Below are 25,170 nucleotides of genomic sequence, written 5' to 3' on the forward strand. Positions count from 1 at the left end.
GCGTGAGGATTGCGCTTTGGCGGTCTTTAAATACTGTAGGTTATGATGATCTGTGATAATGGTGACCGTGTGTCGTGCCCCAAGAATGTAATGTCTCAATGCCTTAAATGCAGCCTTAATTGCCAGTAGTTCCTTGACGTGATTGCGTAGTTTAGTTCGGGGGCAGAGAATTTGCAGGACCAGAAAGCGACGGGATGTAGCTGTCCTGTTTCCGGTCTCTTTGGGATAGCACCGCTCCCAGGACTATGTTTGAAACGTCTGTCTCCACTACATATGGTAGGTCTGGACTGGCATGTCGAAGAACCAGTGCTGTGGTAAATGCTAACTTTAGTTTCTGGAAGGCTTCTTCTACTTCTGTGGACCAATGGAATTGTTTGTTCTTCCTTAGCAATAAAGTGATTGGATGAACAATTTGCGAGAATCCAGGAATAAATCAATGGTAGAAATTAGCAAAGCCGAGCACACTTTGTACTCCTTTTGTGGAGGTTGGTGAGGGCCACTGGAGGATGGCATCAACTTTTCATGTGTCCATATGCACCCCCTGAGGTGTGAGCATGAAACCGAGGAATTCAACTTTGGTCTCATGGAAGAAACATTTTTCCAGCTTGGCATATAATTGGTGTTGTCGCAGTTTTTCCAAAACTGCTCAGACATGACCAACATGTTCTTCCTTGGAATTAGAGTAGATGAGAATGTCATCTATGTAGAAAAGTGGACAAATGTCCAACAACTCACGGAGTATGTCGTTCATAAAGAACTGAAACGCTGCAGGGGCATTACAAAACCCTAAAGGCTTGACCTGGTATTCGAAGAGGCCATACTTCGTGCGGAATGCCGTCTTCCATTCGTCTTCCTTTTTTACCCTCACATGGTGGTAGGCCCCTCGCAAATCCAACTTGGTATAAATCTGGGCGTGTTTTACTTGGTCCAGAAGCTCGGGTATAAGTGGCAAAGGGTATCGGTTTTTTACCGTAATCTGGTTGATCGCTCTGTAGTCAATACAGGTCCTCAAGTCCCCCTCCTTCTTAGGTACGAAGAAGAGGGGCGAGGAGGCAGGAGACTTAGATGGGATAAAACCATTTGCCAGATATTGATCCAAGTAAGCTTTAAGATGTTGGTTTTCCTGCTCTGTTAGGGCGTAAATCCGGCTGCAGGGTATTTGGGCTCCGGGCACGAGGTCTATTTGGCAATCGTAGGATCTATGTGCGGGCAAAACGTTAGCTTGTTCCTTTTGGAAGACATCCTGGTAACAGTGATATTCAGGTGGTATCGCGCCAGTGAGGCCCAGCACAATACTTTTCTTCGGTTTTGGTTGATAATGTCTTTGTTGTAATAAGTGTCGGCGCAATCTTGAGAAAAGATCAGAACCCGTTTTCGCCAGTCGATTTTAGAATTATGGTTCTCAAGCCAGGGAATTCCCAATATCATCTGGAACTGAGGAGCACCAATGAGGTCAAAGGTGATGTCTTCTTGATGCCCATCCTGCAACAGAAGATTGACTTTCTCGGTACATTGTGTCACCGGGCCGGATGATAACTCTGATCCATCCACTGCAGTGACATTTTCCGATTTCTGCTTTTGTTGAAGAGGAAGGCCTATTCGTGTTGCCAGATCTTGATCAATGTAGTTTCCTACTGCTCCACTGTCAATGTATGCCTCCAAGGCATGCATCTTTGACGGCTGCTTGTGATTCACCAAAAGTACCAGAAGGACTAGATGGGAGGTCTGGACGCATTCCTATTTCTCGCTCGATAAGTGGACCCCTACGCTTGCCGAGCATTGGCGTTTCCCGAGTCCGGTGCTTCTTCTTCTTCTTTGTTGTTTTTATCTGCTGCCCCTACTATTTTCTTGGGAGGTTTCACTGGGCAGTCTCGGAGGAAATGGCTTGCTTTCCCACAGTATAGACAGAGTTGTTGTTGTCTTCTTTTTTCTCTTTCTGCCTGGGTCAAAGGGCTGCGCATTGGTTCCGAGTGTTCATGTGGCTTGGTGTGAGTCTCTTGGGGTCTCACAAAAACTGTCCTACCTTCTGACCTGGCTCGATCCATTTTCCTATTCTGTAACCTATGGTCGAGTTGTACTGTGAGGTCAATGTAGTCTGCACATCCCTCAGGTGGGTTCACAACTTGAGCCAACACATCCTTAATTTCCCCACGTAGCTCTCGATAGAAGAGTGTAGTCCTTTTCTCTTCTGGCCAGTTGGTTTGAGCTACGAGACGATTGAAATCTGCAATATAGGTTAATAGATTTTGATTTCCCTGAATGAGTGACAGTAGCTCATTCTCCAGGGCTTGTCCCTGAGCATGTCGGGAAAACAATTTCTCCATCTCATGTTGGAAGCCCCCAAAGTTCCGAAGCAAAGGATCATCTTGGGTTTCCAATGGTATTGACCAGTCCGCTGCATGACCCCCTAGGTATGAAAGTACAAATGCCACTTTGGCTTGATCATTAGGAAAGGCTCCTGGTCTGCATAAGAAATGTAGGCGACATTGGTTCATGACTATGGCAAATTTGTTTGGGTCGCCATTGAAGCGTTCAGGCGGAGCTAAGGCACTGCCCCTGGAAGTACTACTTGAACCGTTGTGAATTGTTGTGGCGGTGTAGCTTGGCTTATACCAGGCAAGGGAACCTGTCCTGATTGTGCCTGTAGCACCTGTCTGGCTAAATCATCAGTTCTTTCCCGAGTTACAATAAGATCCCGCCTTAATGCACTAGTCTCCTGTCGTGAGGCGTGTACTTCGGCCCGTAACTCCCCTAGTAGTTGGGCCAACAGATCTGTCTCAGAAGTTTCCATAACGCCAGGCAGGGAGTTGTTGAGGCTTCGTGTTCTGTTACGCTCACCTGGTCTCTGCAGAGGCATTGGGGCACAGTTGCAGCCCTCCCTGGAATTAGATCACCCTCTTCAGGTTTTGTCCCTTGCGAATCAGCTGTGGGCGGTGACAATCGGTGGCCCTGCTCCTGTGTGCATATAGGGAAACGTGAGTGCGCTGATAGGTGACTATGGTATCTCCCTAACCCTTTGACCCCTTTTTCTGCTTTCTTGCAAAAACTCTCTTGTCTTTTCCCATTTTTCTGCTTTCTTGCAATGTCTCTTGTCTTTTCCCCTTTTTCTGCTGCAGATGCTCCGAGTTCGGATGATGCGTGTCATGCCGCGGTGCATAGATGATGCTGTCTGCATTCCGAAATGCTTACAGGTAGCCGCGGTGCCAGGAACAAGATGACTGCGCTCCAAGATGTTTGCAGGTGAGCCGCAATGCCAGGAAGATGACTGCTCTCCAAGATGTTTGCAGGTGAGCCGCAGTGCCAGAAGGAAGCGTTCAGGAGAGAGCAGAATCCACTGGATGGTGAGTATGATTGTGGATGGCAAGATCTCTTCAGGTAAGTTGAATCCCAGGTGACGGTGAGCGTAACACTGCACGGAGGTGCAGAATAACGCAAAGCATCTGTCTTGAGGATCAGGGCAGTTTATATAGCTGAGATCTTGGACACGCCCATTAGGGCCAGTTTACCAGCCACACCCTGCCACTCCTAGACCGTGAGGACGTGCAAAGGCAATCCATTAGCAGCCACACCCAAGAATACACTGGGGGCTGCTTAATGGATGGAATGTTCAAGGTTAATGCATCCTGCTTAATGGATGGAATGTTTAAGGTTAATGCATCCTGCTTAATGGATGGAATATTCAAGGTTTATGCATCTGAAGTGCTATGTCCATAATAAAAGCTTCTTAGTGTTAAATGGATGTTCTTGTTTACTTTTGTTCATGAGCCTGGTGCCAAAGGCGCCAGGACAGCGTCCACCCAGATCTCCTGTGCATGTGACCCCTGCATATCTGTGCCCCTGACTTCATGACCATGACAGTTGAGTATTTACCAGAGGGTGCCCCTCAAAGAAGTAAAAGATGCTGATTTGTTTGAGGATCGGGTTGACGATGGAGAAATTGTGTTAGCAATTTGTAACTCCTGCAGTATTATTGAGTAATATCGCAAAGTGCTATTTTCCTTGATTGCCCTTGTCACCCCACCTCCCTTCACTTAAACAGACTTAGAACAGGTCCCAGAGAGATTATGGATAGTTAATGCCCGCACTGTAGGGCTTTTACAGGGAGTGGTCCCAGTTCGGATCACACTCAAGCCAGGCTTGGTGTTGCCTCATGCAAGACAGTATCTGCTGTCCAAAGAGGTAGATGAAGGAATACGAGACACCATTGTTGCACTGCTAAAACAGGGAATAAATGCAACACAGCTATTTATCTGGTAAAAAAGGCAAAAGGAGGGAGCTGGAGAATGATACAGGATCTCTGCCCTCTAAATGACATTGTACAGGCAGAATGTCCTGTAGTTCTGAACCCTGCAATGATTCTGTGCAGCATCCCTAAAAAGGCGACCCACTTCACTGTGGTAGATGTTAAGAACACTTTCTTTTCCATGCCATTGCACCCTAACTCGCAGTATTTCGCCGCTTTTAAGCATGGGGGAATGCGCCTTGAGCACACGAGATTGCCCCAGGGGTACTGTGAGTCCCCCAGTATCTTCAAAAAATATTACATGCTGACTTAGGGAACATTCAGTGACAGTGAGCAATAGTGCGGGAAGGACTCTGTCACACTTTTGCAGCTGCTAGCGTACAAGGGGTAAAAAGTTAGATACGGTGAAGCTGCAATACTGCCTCCAAGAAGTCAAGAAGTATTCTTTATTTATTTATTTATTTATTTTATTTGTAACACGCTAGATAACAGACCCAGAGGCATTGTAGCGCCAACAGGACAAAGAAACACACAACAGAAAGTAACCGCAGGAAGCAGACAGTGGAGGAGATAGGTCATATGGACGATGTGCAGAGTCAGATTTTTTAGCAGAAATTATTCAAATAGATGGGTTTTCAATCTGCTCTTGAAAAGTTGCAGGTTGATACGTGACCTCAAATCTAGCGGAAGCAAGGTCCACAACCGTGGAGCAGCATGTGGAAAAGATCTATTCTCCACATAGGACAGATGCGCTCTCGGCATTTCTAGTAGACTGCTATTGTTTGACCTCAGTACTCTACGTGCCGATACGTGCAAAATGCGACTGGCCAGATACTTGGGGGCTTGCCCTGAAAGACAATTATGCGTGATGCATATAACACAGTAGATGATACGGCTACGAATGGGGAGTCAATGTAATGCTCTCCTAGCCGTTGCAGCATGGTCTCTCCTTTGTAGCCCTGCCACAATGAGCACGCCCTTAATCTAGATCACCTGCAACCTGGTCAAATCCTGTTTGTGAATGCCAAGCAGTAGAGTGGAGCAATAATCAATCTTGGCTTCAATAATGGCACAAGCCACTGTGGCACAATTTACTGATGAGAGAAAGGGCTGCAGCTGGGCTAGGAATTTCAGACGATAACACGCGCTGTAGACAAGATAGTTGACCTGGTTTTTCATGGCCAATTCCTGATCCAATATCACACCCAGTGTCTTGACCTTATTCTGGGTATTAATATTGCAATCTGCAATTTTAAAGGATAGATATTTAGCATTGAGCTTTTTCAAATTCATTGCAGTGCCCAGAATCATATGTTCGGTCTTGCATCCATGACTGGAAAATTTTGTAGATGGAGTTGAGCGAGACAGAGTCACGCACGTAATCACCAGTCATGGGCACCAGATATTGTGTATCATCCGCATAGTTTGTGTATACCACACCCAGTTTATCTAGTTGTTCAAATAGTGGGATCATGAATATGTTAAAGTGGGTGGGTGCCACACATGAGCCCTGTGGGACCCTGCATAAGGCAGAGAGCTCCTCAGCCATGACATTGTCAGAATATACCCTAGCTCTGCGATCTGCAAGGAAAGATTTCACGCATTCCACCGCTGGAGCTGAGAAATGAGCAGATGTCCATAATCTCTGCCAAAATAGCGTGATCCATGAGACCAAACGTGGCAGAGAGATCCAAGAGCATGGGCATCATAATGTTGCCCTCTGCTATGGTTTGCATTATGTTGGCCTTGAGCTCTAAGAGGGTAGATTACATACTGTGGGCTTTTCTGAAGCCTGATTGCTTGGACCCCAGGATGTCATGAGCAGCCAAAAAGGCTTTGATCTGAAGATGAGCCACTTTGTCTAAGATATTCAGCAGGTAGGGCATGCTCGTAATGGGGCGAAAGTTGCCTGCTATACTGGGATCAAGAGAGGGCTTCTTTATAAGTGGCCAATTAATATCTGTCCAAGGAAAGAAAATTATACCTGAAGATGCCACGTCTGAGCGCAATGCTCCCCAGCCTAAGATTGTCAAGGACATGCAAAAATACCTGGGGCTCTGCAATTACTGCAGAGCATGGATCTTAGACTCTGTGGCTTACACCAGGCCCCTGTTACAGGGCCTTAAAGAGGCTCAAAAGAACAACCACATGGAGGACATGCTCACCAGCTTTAGTGACCTAAAAGAGGCCATTTCCACTGCGCCAGCGCTAGCCACCCCTGATTACACACAAGAGTTGTATTTGTTTTCTCATTCCAATGGCCAACTGACGACTTCAGTGCCTACGCCAAAGAGTACAATGGGCCACAGGCCATTGGCCTACTTGTGTTAGACTCAGTGATGCAGGGCCAGTTCCCATGCGAACAGGCGTTTGCTGCTGATGCATTTGCAATTGAAACAATCTCCACCATTGTTATGGGGTGCTCCGTAACATTGTATGTAGAGCATGCCATATTTGCCATCCTTCAACGATCCAAATCTATGCTCAGCATGCAGCGGGCATCCATGTATGATGTCATCATGTCCAGCCCAAACATCCATATATTTCAGTGTAAAACAGTAAGCTTCCCCACCTTTTTGACAGAAATGTGTGCAGATGAAGACCTCGCAAAGTATGACTGTGTGACATTTGGAGAAGACGACATTCCAAAAGCAAAAGACAGCCCGCTCGACGGGGGGATTCTTTTCGTTCACGGGTCAGCAACTATCGACCAGGGGACTGTGAGGCATACTGGTGTGGCAGTCGTCCGCCTCATAGACAGAGTGTATGAGATCTCAGTGCAGAAGAGATTGCCAATGCATTATTTGGCCCAAGGGGCAGAACTCATAGCACTTATCGAGGCACTTCAAGCATCTCAAGGGTGTCATGGGACCATCTACTCTGACTCAGCCTATGTCACCACTACGTTGCACTCAGGGCTTGCGCTGTGGAAAAGGAGAGGGTTTAGGAGAGCTGACGGGTCCCCAGTACAACATGCAACGTTGTTAGTTAAGTTGATCGAAGCAATGTCTCAACCCTCCCTAACGACGTTGGTGAAATGCACCACCCCTACCAATGATACGCAGAAGGTCTCACTTGGTAACACTGCCATGGACACGGCAGCCAAGCAAGCAGCGTATCTCCCTGTGTCAAATGTTTCTGAGTAACCAGTATTAGCACCGAGCCCAGGGAAGTTGCCAGCCTCCTATAATGCCTTACCAATTGCGCAACTGATTGTGTTACAGGGACGTGCCCCACAGGAGAAGGATCTATGGTTGAAGAGGAGATACAAACAGTCCCCTTCAGATCTGTTGTGGCGACATGAAACATCAGGAAAAGAGGTTATGCTGCATGAATTGCATTCGACCAGCTGCACCACCCATCTCATGTGTCAAAACAGCATATCGCTGCAGATATATCAGAGGACTGGTTTGTCCCCAATCTGAAGGAAACATTAACCAAAAAGGTTATTCACTGCACCACATGTCAGACTTATAACACTGGTCTCACCTTAAGGACTATCCGAGGTACCCTGCCCCGCCCTACTGGGCCGTTCTACGAATTACGTGGATATGGAGGAAAGCTGTAATGGCTCCCGTTATTTCATCGTCATTGTGTGTCACTTCTCATGGTGGATGGAGGCAGGTACTTGTGCACATCCGGATGCTAAGTGTGCAGCCAGGTTGGGACATGAGCAATGTATTACGGTCCGATAACGGCACACACTTTTTCAATGAGCTGTTTAAGAAAGTGACAGCGCTATTGGGCATCAAGCATCAAATGTGCACAATTTACTACCCACAGGCCAACAGGGTTGTGAAGAGGATCAAAGGACTATTAAAGAGTAAATTATCCAAGCTGTGCACCACTATAAAGAAAAACTGGGTCCACTGCTTGCCCCTTGCGCTATTTAGCATGCGCACGCAGCCCTGTAAGGATCACCATTCATCGCCCCACGAGGGTGGTAACGGGGCGGCAAATGCATACACCCCTATCTCCCATCAGAATAGCATCTGATGCTCACAGGGCTCGTCCAAATTCAGAAGCTATTTGTTTGCCCTAACAAAAGCAATACAAAGTATCTCTTAAAAGATAGCGCCACGAAGGACTGAATACATGGCCAGTGCTGCATCTGACACACCAGCAACGTCACCTCCTCTCCAGCTATTCCCCGGCGACCTTGTGTACATAAAGAACTGTGTCTGCCAGAGCAGTGAGCCTAGATGTAATGGCCCCTTTGATGTCATTTATGCCACTCCCCTTGCAGTGAAAGTTCGAGAGTTGCAGTATTGGGTGCACCTGTCCGATGCACCCCAGACCGCACCCCCTACCCAAGTTCAGTAAACATTTCAGTTGCTAAACCAGTTCTGCACCCTGAGTCTTTGACCAGATTCATATCCCTAAAGAAATACATGAAAATTCATATTAAGTACTGATTCTTTCCTAGTATGTTTTAAATTTGATCTTTTAAGCACCCTGCAACTGATCTACCTCTAGAATAGATAAACGCTACTATGCATTATCTGCACAAAAAGAATACTCTCTCTTTCTCTCTCTCTCGCCTGTTTTTACAACTGATGTACACGGTTCTAACCACTCCATTTATATTTATAAAAAGAAACATTCTCGTCTCCGTGAATACTCTCTTATAACAGTGTTTTCCTCCACGGTACAAAAGATAGTGTGGTTTAAACAGATGACCCAGACAAGCCACGCATGCTTGCGATCGAGCAATGCCTTCACCCCCAAACACTACCACAATTCCCCTTCAGACCCCGAGAATTATGTAGAGCACTGGGTAGACCTAGCAGGGGAAGGAGGGTGTGTATATATGACATGAACTCCCAAGCAATATGCACAAGCAGGGGAAAGCTTAAGGTCAGTGTGTAGAGCATGGGTAACAAAGGAAGGGTTACCGCCATACTTGGATGCTGAGAGATTGGAAAGGTAGAAAACAGATAAGGTAGAAAAGCAAAGGGTCACCTGGGAGTTTGTTAATGTAGTATTAATGAAAGGGGGGAATGTTGGGAAGGGGGGGCGATTGTTTCAGGCCCGCAAACGGTATCGGATGAGGCCGAGACCCGGAAGCATGTTATAGGTGTTCAGGGAGGGTCCATGGGGATAGAAGTGCTGATAGGGGTTGGAGCGCAGGGAGATTAGTGCATGTTTTAGGTACAGAGTACACCGGAAATCAAACACCATCTTACAAAATGGCAGCCATATTGAAATCAAGGCCCAACTCTGTGCTAGAGCCAGGGCAGCGGGCTCAGGCCATGAGCATGGAAGAAGGGATATGCAAGCAGGAAAATGTTGTATCATGGGCACTGGTGAGAAAGGCCACAGCCGCAGAGATTCATAAACCTTTCATTGTCTTATGTTGTCAGCACGCATATCTTAGAAGGAATGCACCTTGCAAGGCCATGTGAGGGCTGAGAGTTTATTGTTTTATTAAAAATGTGTATAAACTGCGCCACATGCGCACACAGAGACAATTCAGGAAGAGCTAGAGATCTAGAAACCAATGAACAAAAAAGAGGGAGCAGTACTGATTGATAAGGGGGTAGGTTGAAGAGATATATCTACAGCCTTTTCTTTAAGTGTACCATTGTCAGACAGCTCTAAGGCTATATGTGAGTAGGTTCCTTCAATTGGGCTCTGAACATTAAAGCTGTGCCCACCAGCTTTAGCAAGTTTAAATCTGGGCTGTACAATTCTGAGTTGGTTCTGTGACCTGGGATTACAAAATGGAGCATAAGGCAGGAGACGATCCACGAGGTATTTAGGAGCAAGAAGACATTTGTGAGTCGAGTATTATATGAGTTATTCTAAGCTTCACAGGCAGCCAATGAAGGTCCCGTCTGTACTCAGTGATATGAGCTCGTCTTGACAGATCTGAGATGGCGCACACTGCTCTGTTCTGTGAAACCTGAAGAGATGACACGTTAGGCTGCGAACAGCCACTCAGGAGGTTTTTGCAGTACTCAAGGTGGGAATTAATGAGAATGGTGGCAAGAGTTGCTGCATTTTCGTGCATCAGAAATGGGCAAATATTACACAACAGTGTGTTGATCAGGCCACAGGAAGATTGGGTCTGAGCAACATGCTGATTCATTGTTAGCTCTGAATCTAGGATGACACCCGAGGTCTTCACCTTTTTTGCCACAGGGATCATGGTGCCAAAGATGAGAAAGCTCTTGTATTGGGGCGATAAAGATTTCAATTTTGAACTAGAGGCAACAACTGTCAGGCTGCCGCCGGACCCGACATACCATTCCGCCTGCGTGATTGCCGGAATCACCGGGGCATTACAACCTCAGTGACACGGTAATTCCGGAGGCGGAATTCCGTAATTCCCCATTCCCATGGAGTCCAAAAGCCTAATTTTAACTGGCAATGAAAATGGCACAGATCAGAAAGGATATACAGAGATGAGGTCCCTGCATGTTTTTCTGATCTGTGCCATTTTGGTCAGGATTCTCGTAACACTGTGTGGGATTTTGCTTAGGAGTCCCTTGATATCATGGAGCGCAGAGAGGGGAATACACTCTGCGAATATCTCATTTTGATGCAGTCAGTGTGGCTTGATGACCCATGGATCCCACCCATGCTTAATAAAACTCAAAAAGCAGGCAGAACCCATATGGATTAATTGTAATGACGGCAGTCATGTACTTACATGGCAGTCACCATTACTGCTTATTTTCTGGTTGAGTAGTAAAAAGACACAGATGCCAGGAAACTGCCTGCCTTTTTATCAATCCAACCAGAAAATATTCTAAATCCCACATGGAGGACTGCTGATGTGAATGCATTTGCGCAGTCAGGCCACTCTGGCAGATACCACAGCTCACTCAAAATAAGCCCGTAACTGTGTTGTAGAGTGAATAGATGTGAATTACAATGGAGAACTGTCTATGCTTGCTATAGACACACATATGTGAGGCTAAGCTTGTGGTACAACAATCACATGTGAGACTTGACTTAAGAGGGAATAGAGGTCAGATTTTGCTTGCTCTGGAGTCTGTTGTTAGGTGTATACATGTGAGACTAAACTAGTTAAAACGGGTACAGATGTGAGGCTCACCTTGTTGTAGAGTGCACAGATATGCAAGGCTGTGTTTCCTGATGCATTCTGTGCAGCTGGATCCGCGCCATAAAACAAGAGATGCTCCAGATGTTGGGTATGTCCATGTTGACAGGCCTGGGATAATAATAACAGAAAAGAAGTGCATATTTACTTAGAGCACTGAGAAAAGACCCCAAAACACTGTGATGTGTTACGCGATGTACTGCCCGGTGCATACCAAGAAGCTCCAGAATTAGAAATCTGAGATGTCACACCAACCTAAAACACAGATAATTGGAAGCCCTGATGGTCCCTCACAGCCATGGCCCAAGAATCAGAACTTTGGTGGTCACTCATTGCCTGGGTGCAAGACACAATGTCTGATGATTTACCTATAGCCCTACAGCTAGAATCGCAGTCCTGTGGATGGCAGTTACAATCTGGCTAAGAGATTCAGAGGTCTGACAGACTCACTATTGATTCTTCCACTAGCATCAGTGATAGAAAGTGGTCGCAGCTATTCAAGGCTCATGAATAAAAGCCTGGAATAAGCTCTCAGTGGCCTGTATCAAACTAGTGGTTGTGTGCTGTGTGCGAGACTAAAGTAACGACATTTGGTCAACAATCTTCAAAGTGCTTGAAGGGTTCCATGTCATTTCATCGCAGGATGCTTTTTCGTGGGTTTTTTTACCGCGATTCTTTTAACGAAAAAACCCTTTAATGTTTTATGTATTCCTAAACAACCACACGGCATATATATAATTTTCTAACCCCCACCCCTAAAAAATTGATGGGTATTCTTGTAAATAAATTTGCGGTATAAAACCCAGCGAAAAAACATCCCGCGATGAAAGGACGTCATACCGCTTGAAGTCCTCAAGGGTTTTGAAAAGGAAATAGAGGTTTTTTTATACTGTTTCTAAACTTGTGATTCACATATATCTTAATCCCAAATGAAAGTTGTTCCCCACTAGAGTCAGCCACAAATTCTGTACCCCTCAATAGAGCATGTACAGGAGCTGATGAGTGAACAGGATCTGCACATGTGTCTGATGAGAACATTGTTCTTTACTAATAAACTATCTATCTATAAAACAGATTGGTGTGAGTGGCCACTACCTGGAAGTCAATGCAGGAACAGACTCAAAGGTTACTGAAATCTATTAAGAGAAGTTGTGTGGCAAGCTTTTGGGGTTTTATAAATGAGGACGTGTGCAACACTGGAAGGGAGAGCCTCGAAGCATCTCACCTGGTGGATTTCCTGCCAGCCGTTCTCATCCAACGTTCCAATGTGAGCCCTGTTGTAGAGGAGTAGCTCGCAACAGCGGGGGTCACCACCCACAATGGCTGTGTGGTACAGAGGAGTCAACCCACGACGATCTTTGTGATTTGGGGAACCCCCCAAGTCCAGAAGAGCCTGGAAAAACAAATAATATTCTGGTGTTTATAATGGTTGTGAGTTCAAGCGATATGAGAATAGAGAAGAACAGGCCCAAAGAACTAATATTTAGGGTTCTATCTACAAACAGGTGTGAGATCAGGGAAATTCAGAACATAGACCTCAAAACTCAGGAATCTCTGCACATCCACAAGGTGGCCAATCGTAGGATATCTAGGAGTCAGCTTTGATATTCATGAAGGTGTGCACATGAGTGATCAGATGAAAGATGGCCACACAGCCTCAAATTTAGGAATCTTCAGGCATCGACGAAATGTGAGATCAAATAGAAGAACGCATTACTTACCCGTGTTATGGTACCTTTGCCTGGATGTTCCTCCCACGTATTCCTCATTTTTGATATATTCAAGTCTGCCTGCAGCTTGCTTCAGAAAAATGTTCATATGGTCGAGCGCCGTGCAGCGTCGAGTATTGGTCTTCGACAGCCTCTGTAGCATCCCTCATGACGTTGACGTTGACGCTGGTATATGAAGCACGCGTGCTGACCGTAACCTCAGTTCTAGTTTTTTCCCTCCTTTAAATTACATGATGTGTCATAGGAGTAGACAATCTTGACGTTTCGAGAAAGGAGGGTGTAAGACATGGAAATTCTAGGCAAGCAAGAGGGGATGGATTGGAGGGCGATGAGGAATATGTGGACGGAACATCCAGTCAAACGTTACCATGGGTAAGTAACTAGTTCTTGGAATGGATTGTGTCCTCCCATGAACGAGAGCTGCATTGCCTCTCTGCACAGGGGCAGTGGCTCTCTTGTTGAGGTAATGCATGGCCACTGTGTTTTCCGTCATTATCAGGACACTTTTCCCCCGTTTTGAGGGCAGGAAGGCTATCAGCGCTAGTCTGATTGCCCTCAGCTCTAATAGGTTGCTATGGAGTCTGGACTCTGACTGAGACCAGTGTCCACTTACTGATAGATCCCTCATGTGCGCTCCCCATCCTGTGAGGAGACATCTGTCACAACTGTCATCTCCGGCCATGGCTGCCAAAAAGGTTCTGCTCTCATCACATTATCTCGGCTTTCCCACCACAGGCGATCCTGGGCGATCTATGTCGGGACCTGGAGAAGGTCCGTCATTCTGCCGGAGAATTGAGAACACTGGGATCTGAGAGCCCACTGAAGGGATCTCATTCTCAGACAGGCTTCTGGCATCAGAAAAATGCAGGATGCCATGAGGCCGAGCAACCTTTGCAAGTCATAGGCCGAGAGATGTTGGGCACTCTGAAATTTCTGGACCATCTGCAAAAGATGTCGAGCCCTTAACTCGGATGACAAAGCTTTTTCCAAGGCTGAATCCAGGAATGCCCCAATAAAATGAAGCTTTTGAGAAGGTGTCAAGTGGGAGAAGCCCAGCTCATGGAGGAAGTGGCAGGTGCGACTGAGAAGACTCTGAGACATTTCAGGAGAACAAGCCCTGATCAACCAGTCATCCAGGTAGGGGTAGATGTGAATTCCCTTCCCTCCATAAGCTAGGTGAAGTCCCTTGGGGCTGAGGTGAGCCCGAATGGCAGAACCCGAAATTGATGATGAGAACCGCCACCAGTGAATCTCAGGTACTTTCTGTGCCTCTGATGTATGTGCACATGAGAGTGCTGTCCAGTCAAAGTTACGAATACAAAGTTTTGAAATGCAATATGTTCGGAAAAAAAAGGATAGACATTTGTTTTTTCGAATGCCTTTTTCTTAATGTATTTTTTTTTTTTGGTTTCGTATAGGACAAATTAGTGGTATTTCCCCAACAAAACAGGGGCCTGGGGGGACACCACCAAAAAATAAAAAAACGGGCTTTCAAATTATTTTTTTTAGATCTTTTTGGTTCGAAAGTATTGCATTCGAACCTTTCACGATGAACCCATGAGAGTAAGCATCCTGAAGGTCCAATGACACCAATCAATCCTGGAATCGAAGGGCCTGAAGGATTTGCCAAAGACCATCTTGAGGAACTTGTTCTAGCATCTCAAGTCCAAGATGGGTTGCACTCCTCGGTCCTCCTTGGGAATTAGGAAGTAGGGAGAGTACCAACTCTGGTTCCTCTACGATGCAGGTACCAGTTCTATTGAACCTTTCTCCAATAGGGTGAGAATCTCCTGTTGGAGGAGTGGCACTGTATCCAGAGATGATTTGGGTCTTTGGGGCAATCGGGAGGTTTCTTTAAGAATGGGAGACAGTATCCATCTGCCACACTTTGTAGCACCAATGCATCTGAAGTTATGCTTTGCCAACTCCGGAGATGATATAACAGTCTGCTTCCGATCCACAGGCTTGTGGGTGGGGGAGTCATTTTTCTGCTCCAACTGCAGCTCAGGTCAACTCTGCACTGCAGGTGTTGCACGGCAGGTTCTACCTCCTCTGCCTCTGGCTCCACGAGGCACTCTCTTCTGACCCTTGTGCGAGAACTGTCCTCTTCCTCGAGAGATTGAGGAATAGTAATGAAAAGGACGTCCTCACCCTCCTTGACCTGAAGGTTGAGGTTGTCTGATTTCCGCTCCTAATGATTTAACTGCAGCTCTAGAAGCCTGCCGCTTCTCCAGACTATTGTCCGCCTTTTCTGCAAAAAGAAATGTTCCATCAAAAGGCATGTCCAGTAAACCTGCTTTGACATCCACAGAAAAACCTGACTTTCTGAGCCAAGGCATGCACCTAAGCACAGTACTGGCAGCCATGGACCTACTTACCGAACCCAACGTAACTAGGCTGGACTGTAAAGACTGCCTCATAACATCTTTTTCATCTTGCACAAAAAAGACTCCTAAATATGTTCTGTTGCAAGGGTTGCTACACCCCAAAGGATATGTGTGTATTTAGCCAAGGCGCTTGTAGCATTGGCAGATTTTATTGCCATGCTCCCTGCACGAAACACTCTTTCCCAAAGAATCTCCTCTGTCTGCAGGAGCAGAAGGATAAGCTGCAGACTTAGATGAAACTGTTGCCGCTTGAACAACCAGGCTCTTTGGTATAGTATGCTTGTTCTGAAAAGGAGGATCCACAGAGGCTGTTCTGGAGTTTGATTACAGGAGGAACGGAATATGGATTCAGCCAATTTTCCATAACCCTTACTCTTAAAGCAGCGTGGGAAGGTAGAACAGCCTCCTTAACTGGACCACTGTCTAAGATGTCAGTAAGGTCATCAGTCTCTATAGTAGCTGCGAGTTTAGACCACCCCAGATATTCAGCCACTTTACAAATCACAGATCTATATGAAGGATCAGCATATCTAGCCACCATTGGGTTACCAAATTCAGTCTCTGGAGATGTTTCCCAGCTACTGGTTTCTTTAGGGGTTTCCAATAAATTCTGCATTTTGGACGGTGGAGAAATTAGTTCTTGTGAAACATTTGGTGCCCCAAATTTATAACCAAACTTGATACTCCTTCATCTTGCTAGAAGATGGATACCATTTGCCTGAAGAAATCAGGGCGAGGCACAGGTTTGAATGATTTAGTCGGTTCCACAATTGGCTTTACAGTCTTTGGAGGCAGTGAATAGCCGATGGTGTTGAAGGCGTCGAGGGCTTTGATGACTTCCTTGAAGCGGTCAGTTAATGCGCCGATGATTTAACATGCCTCGATGGACTCAAGTGGATAACATGCCTCGAAGGCTTGGCCGATAAGCTTGACGACTTTGATACCTTTGAAGAGGGCTTCGATATCGGAGATAAAGGCTTCAAGGGGGTAGACACAGGCATTTTCTTGTGTGTCGAAGAAGACTCCTTCGACTTGCGTCGAGAAGCATCTCTTCCCGGGCTCTGAGGCATGCAAGAAGGAGACACATGTGAATCCCTACTGGTCTTGTCAGAAGCTGAGGGCTAGCTTTGTTTCCCCGACTCCATGAGATGGGCATTCGGAGGAGCTTGCCTCTGAAAAACATCAAGCATGTTTAAGCGGAAGCTTTCCTATTCCGCAGGAGTACAGGTTTACTTTAGGAACAAAATGTTTTCGGGAGAGGAAGACGACGAAGATAAGGACCTGTGATGCTGTTTCTTACTCTTCTGCCTCCGATGTTTCGGGCATTTTCTTTCTGGGGAAACATCCCTCGATTCGGAAGACGACGTTCTTTTGGGTGGGGATTTAGGAGAGGGCGTACCTGCATCGAGATTCCCCTTCTTTTCCTGCAAGGCCTTGACAGTCATAGATTAACATGAACCACAATCGTCCACCTTGTTTCCTTCCCCAAACAACACAGACAGATGCGGTGCAGGTATGTTATGGACATTTTTGCCCCATAGTCCGCACACCGTTTGAAACCTGTCTTCATTGTCAAGGACATGTTCGAAGAATATCAAATTCACTTGATTGTAGAAACAAACGCAATCGAATTTTGCTGAGCCGAGTAGCTCCGTAGCACGCTGCAATGTGGAAAAAGTAGAACTGAGGTAACGGTCAGCATGTGTGCTTCACTTACCAGAATCGATGTCACGAGGGACGCTACGGAGGCTGTCGAAGGCCTAGACTCGACACTGCACCATGCTTGACCGTATGAAGCATTTTACCAAAGTAAGCTGCAAGCAGACTTGGATATATCAAAGATGAGGAATACGCGGGAGGACACAATCCATTCGAAGTACAAGGTTCATATTCAAAGAATCTGCACAAATGCAAGTGGTGCAAGATCAGAGGAATTAATTTAATGAACCCCCAACATTCAGTAATCTGCACACATTAAGAGCATCAACATCGAATATTTCCTTTAACCATTTTTCTGCCCACCAATTTCTGAATTGCCCCTCCACTTAAGGAGGACCAGAATGTTTTATGAAGGGTAGATATTCGAAGTAGATTAAAAACAACCAAGAGGGAACTGACATTGTTTATTTGATCTAATGTGTAGTTCTGTCCAGATAACAATACTGAGTTATGAAGGGTATACTCGTCAAAGAACAAGTTACTTCTTACCTGGTAACGTTCTTTCGATTGGATGTTCCTCCAACGTATTCCTCATCTTAGATGTATTCCATCCAGCTTTGCTGCTCTTCGGAAATTTTTTCGGCAGAGGGCGCCGTACATCGATGTCGTCGAGTCAATGGTCCCTCGAAGGCCTCCGTCGAGGGTGACCTCATCGGGTGTATAAGTAGCACGCGCGGCGCCTGTTGGCCTCAGTTCTGTTTTTCCGCTCTTTTGTATCTGTGATCTTGTACTGTTTTTGTAGATTGTGCCGGCAGACAGGTACCAGCCTTGCGAGATTTGAGATGGCAGTAACCCAGAAAAAATTTACAGAAGGATAGGTTGGGAGGGCGATGAGGAATACGTTGGAGGAACATCCAATCGAAAGAACGTTACCAGGTAAGAAGTAACTTGTTCTTCGAGTGGATTGTGTCCTCCAACATATTCCTCATCACAGATAGGCTCCCAAAGCAGTATTTTGCATAGTTCCTCTGGAGGAGGGGTCAGATATATATATTTTTTTTTTAAACTGCCCTTAGATGGCAGAGTAAAGCACTGCTTTTCCAAAAGTTAGCTCCCAAGACTGGGAAGCATCCAGGTTATAGAATTTTGAGAAGGTGTGAAGCGAAGACCAAGTTGCTGCTTCACAAATAGACCTTATAGGGACACCTCTTTGAAGGGCTGTGGAAGAGGCAATGCCTCTGGTGGAATGTGCTCTTAACCCTTCAGGTGGGTCTTTTTGTGCTAGTCTGTAGCATTCTGAAATGCAAGCACGATCCAGCGCGAAATTGTTTGTTTTGTTACTGATTGACCCAGCTTTCTTCCAGTGTAGCCTATAAACAACTGGTTGTCCACTCTAAGTCTAGAAAGCCTAGAGATGTAAAAGCTTAAAGCTCTTTTTGGGTCCAGTCTATGTAGTCTTTCTTCCTCCTTAGAAGGATGAGGTGGAGGATAGAATGAGGGTAAAACAATTTTCTGATTTAAATGAAAATCAGATATTACCTTCGGTAAAAATGATGGTTTAACCCTCAACACAACCCTGTCCTTATGGAACACAGTATAGGGTGGCCCAGAAGATAGTGCCTGCAATTCACTCACTCTTCTTGCTGATGTTAGAGCAACTAAAAATGCTGTTTTCCATGTTAATAATCTTAATGGACACGTGTGTATAGGTTCAAAAGGGGCACACATTAAGAATTTTAATACCAAATTTAGATCCCAAATCGGTACTTGAAATGGGTGAGGAGGAAACACATTAGTGAGACCTTTTATGAATTGTGTTATCAAAGGAATTTTGAAGTATGAGCGTTCTTCCGATGAGCGCTTGAAGATGGAAAGCGCCGTAAGGTAACCTTTTATTGTTCCAATATTCAGACCTCTATGTGCTAGGGTCAGAAGGAAAGATAGTACTTCCGGAACAGAACATAGAAAAGGATCGACATTCTTTTCCCTGCTCCAGTTGCAAAACTTTTTCCAACAGCAACGGTACAGAGACTTTGTTGCTGGCCTTCTTTCTGAAAGCAACACCTCCATAACATCCTCTAGAAGGTTCCAGTCCCTGGATCTCAGCCTTTCAGATACCAAGCATGAAGGTTGAGTGTTCTGACCTCTGGGTGGAGAACGTGACCTTGCATTTGAGAGAGAAGGTTCTCTCTCTGAGGGAGACGTACTGGAGGACAGATGGACATGTCTAGAAGGTCCGGATACCACGTTCTCCTGGCCCAATCCGGGGCAATCATGCGGTTCCCGAAGCGTCTCAGCCTCCTGATGACTTGAGGAATGACAGGAATCGGAGGGAACGCGTACAATAGTGGGAAATTCCACTCCACCACGAACGCGTTCCCCAGGGTTCCTCTCAGGGGAAATTCCCTTGAGCAATACCTTTCGCATTTTCGGTTGATTCCGGTTACAAACAGGTCTACTTGAGGGGTTCCCCAAAGGGCAAAGATCTCTTGAATTACTTCCTGAGCCAGTTCCCATTCATGGGACACCGTGCTCTGCCTGCTCAGAGCATCTGCCGTTATATTCTCTTCCCCGGCTAGATGAATTGCCGTTAAAGAGATTCCCTCCTGAATCGCCCAATACCAGAGCTGCATTGCCTCTCTGCACAAGGGTAGTGACCCCACGCCTCCTCTTTTGTTTAGGTAGTGCATGGCCACTGTGTTGTCCGTCATTATCAGGACATTCTTTCCCCTGCCGGATGGCAGGAAGGCCTTCAGCGCTAGTCTGATTGCCCTCCGCTCTAAAAGGTTGATGTGTAGTTTGGACTCCGATGGAGACCAACGACCGCTGATTGTCAAATCGTTGGCATGAGCTCCCCACCCCAGGAGTGAGGCGTCCGTCACTACTGTGATCTCCGGCCATGGTTGCCAAAAGGGTTCTCCTTTTAGAATGTTCTCTGTACAGGTCCACCATAAAAGGTCTTGTCTGACCTTGTTCGGAATCTGAAGAAGATCTGTCATTTGACCCGAGAACTGGGACCACTGAGTCTTTAGGGCCCGTTGAAGGGATCTCATCCTCAAGCGTGCCTCTGGCACCAGAAAAATGTAGGATGCCATGAGGCCGAGCAACCTTAAAAAGTCGTAAGCCTGGGGATTTTGGGCATTTTGGAATTTGGAAACCATATGAAGAATGTCTTGAGCCCTCGACTTGGGAGGCGAGCTCTTTCCCAAGGATGTGTCTAATACAGCTCCTATGTACTGAAGCTGTTGGGAAGGTGTCATCTGTAACTTTTGGAATTGAGGGAGAAGCCCAGTTTGTGGAGGAAGTGGCATGTGACTTTCAGATGACTCAGTGCTTGCTCGGCAGAGCGCGCTCTGATCAACCAATCGTCCAGGTAGGGGTAGACATGAATCCCCCCTCTCCTGAGGTGCGCTGCCACCACTATCATTAACTTGGTGAAGACCCTCGGGGCGGAGGTCAACCCGAATGGCAGGACTCGAAACTGATAGTGTGAGTCGCCAACTACGAACCTCAGGTATTTTCTGTGTTTGTGATGGATCGGCACATGAAAATAAGCATCCTGGAGGTCCAATGACACCAACCAGTCCTGGAGTTGATGGGCCTGAAGGATCTGAGAAAGGGTAACCATCTTGAACTTGTCCTTCCTGAGGAACTTGTTCAAGTTTCTTAAATCCAAGATGGGTCTCAGTCCTCTGTCCTTTTTGGGGATAAAAAAAATACGGGGAGTACCAACCCTTGTTCCTTTCCGCTGCAGGTACTGGTTCTATAGCACCTTTCTCCAGCAGGGTTAGAACTTCCTGCTGTAGGAGCGGGTTTGAAAGTTTCAACGGGTGTCTCCCTGGTGGATTGCTTTGAGGTTGCTTTAGAAAAGGAAGGCAATAGCCTTGGGCTATTATTTCTAGAGCCCAAACATCTGAAGTAATGGCTCGCCATTCTTGCAGATGCTGCGACAGCCTGCCTCCCACAGGTGTTTTGTGGTGCAAGTCCTCAAAGTGGTTTTGTGGCGAGTGTTGCAGCTGCTGATGGCAAAGAGGCTGCAGCTGGAGCTGGCTTAGCACTTTTTCCTCGTCCACCACGAGTGGCCTTTCTTTGGCCCCTTTGACTGGCCATTCCTCTCGTCTTCCCGTATGAGGTGTAATAACGATAGGATCGTCCCCTCCATGATTGCCCTTGCACACGAAAAGGCTGAGGTTGCCTAATAGCAGCTCCTAAAGATTTGGCCACTGCTTTTGAGGTCTGAAACCTCTCAAGGCTCTAGTCAGCCTTGTTGCCAAAAAGGTGAGACCCGTCAAAAGTCATGTACGTCCGGTGCAAAACCCGACTTCCGTAACCATGCAAACCTGCGAATTGCCGTACTAGTGCCCATGGACCTGCTTACACTATCCGCAGTGTCCAATCCAGATTGAAGGGATTCCTGCATGGCTTCCTTTCCATCTCTAACGATGGCTAGGAAACCTTCCCTTCCTTCCCCTTCTGGTATGTGCTCCGCTGCCATTGCGATGCACTCCCACAGAGTGTACGAAAATGTTGCCAAGGCACATGTGGAGTTGGCAGATTTTAATGCCATGCTCCCGGCTGAAAATACCTTCCGTGCCCAACCATCCACACGCTTATCGTCCCTGTCTGGAGGGATAGACGGGTACGCAAGTTTGTTGGAAGCTGTGGCTGCCTGTATGACCAAACTCTCGGGAGTTGGATGTTTTGACAGATAGCCGGGGTCGCTACTGGCTCGGCGGTATTTTGATGTTAGGGATTTATTCACCGGAGGAATAGAATCCGGAGTTTCCCAATTCTTGGCCACCCTGTTTCGTAAGTCTACATGAAAAGGTAAAACTGGGTCTTCAGTGGGACCATGATCCAATATGTCTGTGAAATCGTCCTGGACGAATTGGGCTGTTGGTTTATCCCATCCCAAGTAGTCTACCACCTAGGTCATTAATTGACGATAAGATGGACTGGCATTCTCTCCTGGATCTGGTCTACCAAAATCCTTCTCAGGAGAGGTATCAATGCCACTTGCATTGTGCAAAGACTCCACCAAATCCCTCATTCTGCTTTCCTCTGAGATCAAGCATTCTGGGACATTTGGGGTGCCATACTCCAATCCAAAAGGTACATTTTCCTCCTTGGATCGCTCCTGTTCCTCAAAAATTGAGGTCAAGGATTTGAAAAACTCGTTTCTAGGGAGAGGCTTGAAAACCTTCTCTGGGAGAGTAGGAGGAAGAGGTGTAGTACCAGGCTCTGAAGGAATTAGATATTTTTTAACTTGTTCCTTCTCTTTTTCTGGCTGCCCTGGCTTGGTTGGAGCCTTTGGCGCCGAGGGTTTCGGCGTCGACCTCGATAAAGGCGTCGACGGTGTCGATGACATCGTGGTCGTCGACAGGGTCTGCTTCGAGGGCGTCGAGGCGGCCTTCGACAGTTTTTCCTTCGAGGTGTGAAAGGTCTCGGTCGGCGTCGGTGACCTCGAGCGGTCGACTTGACTCGAGCGTTTTTCGCTCGGCGTCCTAGAAGGTTCCCTATCCTTCCTTTTACGATCACCCGGGCTCGAGGGCGCGCGAGTGTCGGAGCGATGACGCTCCCGGCCGGCTTCCGGAGAAGGCGCGGACCGAGGCTTCGCTTTCTCAAACACCTCCATCATTTTGACCCTAAATGCTTCCCACTCTTCGGAAGACAAATGTTTTGTGGGGCATTTCATTTTCGGAGACTCATCTGACGACGAGGTGGAGGGAGATCTATGGCGTCGTTTCTTCGACTTTCTCGACAAAGACGACGAGCGATGAGAATTGCTTCGAGATCTGGATCTATGCCTTTCGCGTCGAGGATATTTTTCCCCATGGAAATAGCGTAGGCTAGAGGCTTTCCGATCCTTCCGGCCTACCTGTAGCTTTCCTCTCCTTTCTCGCAAGGCCTTTCCCGTCATCGCCTGACACTTCGAACAGGCCTCCATGTCGTGGCCTTCCCCGAGACACCACAAACACTTGCGGTGTGGGTCCGTGATCGACATTTTTGAGCCGCACGACTTTCATTTCTTAAAACCCGATCTCCGGGTCGTGGTCGGCGTCGATGATGAGGACATAATTACTTCTCATAATATTATATTTCCTGACAGAACTCGAGGCGCGCCGAACGTCCGAAGCAACGTACTGCAGAAAAACAAAACTGAAGCCAACGGTCGCCGCGCGTGCTACTTATACACCCAATGACGCCACCCTCGATGGAGGCCTTCGAGGGACCATCGACTCGACGACATCGACGCACGGCACCCTGTGCCGAAAAAATTTCCGAAGAGCAGCAAAGCTGGATGGAATACATCTAAAATGAGGAATACGTTGGAGGACACAATCCACTCGAAATTAAGTTTTCTGGGGACTGTGCATGTGTGAGACCTGTAGTTCTGTTAGATATTTCTAGAGAATGAGGCAGTGTGTTTTCTAGGACATGTTTGCACCTTTGTAGTAAATGGGCACATTCATTTTTGGGAAGGACTCTAGCATGTGTTCGGGTTACCTGGGCACATGATGGAAAACCTTGATGTTGAAGTATCTTAGTGCATGAGGCTGTACCTATCATACAAGACTGTATTTGACATATGAGCTATACCTGGGTATATGATGCTCATACCTGGCACACAGGGCTACACCAGGACAAGAGTTGACTTAAGGTATGTGTACTTCACTGCACCTTGGCATTGAAGCTGCGTCTGTTTTACGCTAGCATTATTTTGGCATATAAGACTGCCGCTAGCATTTCATGACAACACTTGTCCAAGTGATGCTGTCCCTGATCTTCTGATGGCTGTAGCTGGGCATACTACGGAAAGTGGCATCAAATAACGTGAGACCTATTGGCATTGCCAATGCATAATTCTTCATGTAGGTAGTAGTGCTATGACTACGGACGAGGTAGTAGTTTCACTGCACACTTTTCAGGAATGACATGTCCCAGACAGCCCTTGAAGAGACTTCATAATCAAACAGGGGTTTAAAGGATATCTTGTTGCTGAATATGAAAAGTCATCACCATAGGATCGATTCTCAAGTAATATCTGGGCTATAAAAGGTGCTTTTGTATATGTTCAGGACTCAGCGTCATAGACCTAACACACTATGTATAAAGTGTTTGTATTTTACACATCCAAGTAGGTCAACCTGAGACAGCTGCATGATGAGATGTCCCTCATCTACTGCCTCAGGATCAATATTATGAATGAGCCAAGCCATTGTCTGCTACCAGACATGCTGTACAAGACGTGCTCCTCAATTCTATGCTTCCAGACCAGCTGTGTCACTTACAAGTGCCCATTCCTATGATCCCAGACCTGCTGTAGCAGGTGTATTCCTCCATCCTCTGCTCGCAGACCATCTGTACCTTGAGCATGATCCCTTACAGTACCTTGAGCATGCATTAAAACCTCCCCTCCTACACAAGCTGCATCGTGTGTGTGAGAACCAACTCTGGCTTTCAGTGGCCCAGTACTCTCGGAGATCACCATTCTCTGCTATCAGCCCATCTTTAGCATATGTACCCCACATCCTCTGATTCCAGGCTGTTACCTGAGCGCTATAAGAGTCTCAGCTTCCAGACTTCATGTAGCACACCTAAACAAGCTTTACTTTGAGCCCTTCCCTAAATGCAAGCTCCCTCAAACCTGGTACCATGAGCAAGCCATCCACCATCTGCTGTCGGATCCGCTACACATTAACGAAGCCTCATTATTCTCTCCCAGGCGACCTGTACTTAATTGACCACAATCCTGTGCTAACAGACCCCAGATGCCATACTTAACCTCCATCCCGTGCTACCAGACTGACTTACAATGAGGGAATCACTGTCACTCTTCTCTCAGTACAATACAGAATACGTGAACCTGAAATCATGGGCGCCCAGACCATTTGCAGCTGAAGCAGCCATGCCCCATCAGACAATCCAAAACTGCTGTAATTTTCGGCAACCCTCTTTTCTGCGCCAAGACTCAATATAATATCTTACAGTTTGAAACCCTGTTTACAAGAGAAGCTGCTATCCTGCTCTCACAGACTCACTGTTCCAGGAGTAACCACGCCATCCTCTCTTGCCAGATCC

General features: G+C 46.6%; 1 protein-coding gene across 1 annotated transcript in view; it reads right to left on the minus strand.

The window, feature by feature from the left end:
• The window catches only part of SHANK1 (SH3 and multiple ankyrin repeat domains 1), a 2,604,687-nt gene that overhangs the window by 1,837,311 nt on the left and 742,206 nt on the right, over positions 1 to 25,170 (minus strand). Inside the window, exons 7-8 of the mRNA XM_069605116.1 lie at positions 12,538 to 12,705; positions 11,307 to 11,423 (exon numbers count right to left, since the gene is read on the minus strand). Coding sequence (XP_069461217.1) covers positions 11,307 to 11,423; positions 12,538 to 12,705 — 285 coding nt within the window. The remainder of the gene's footprint in view (positions 1 to 11,306; positions 11,424 to 12,537; positions 12,706 to 25,170) is intronic.

Source organism: Ambystoma mexicanum, chromosome 1p (genome assembly GCF_040938575.1).
Source record: "Ambystoma mexicanum isolate Mex_15411 chromosome 1p, UKY_AmexF1_1, whole genome shotgun sequence".
NCBI classification, from domain to species: Eukaryota; Metazoa; Chordata; class Amphibia; order Caudata; family Ambystomatidae; genus Ambystoma; species Ambystoma mexicanum.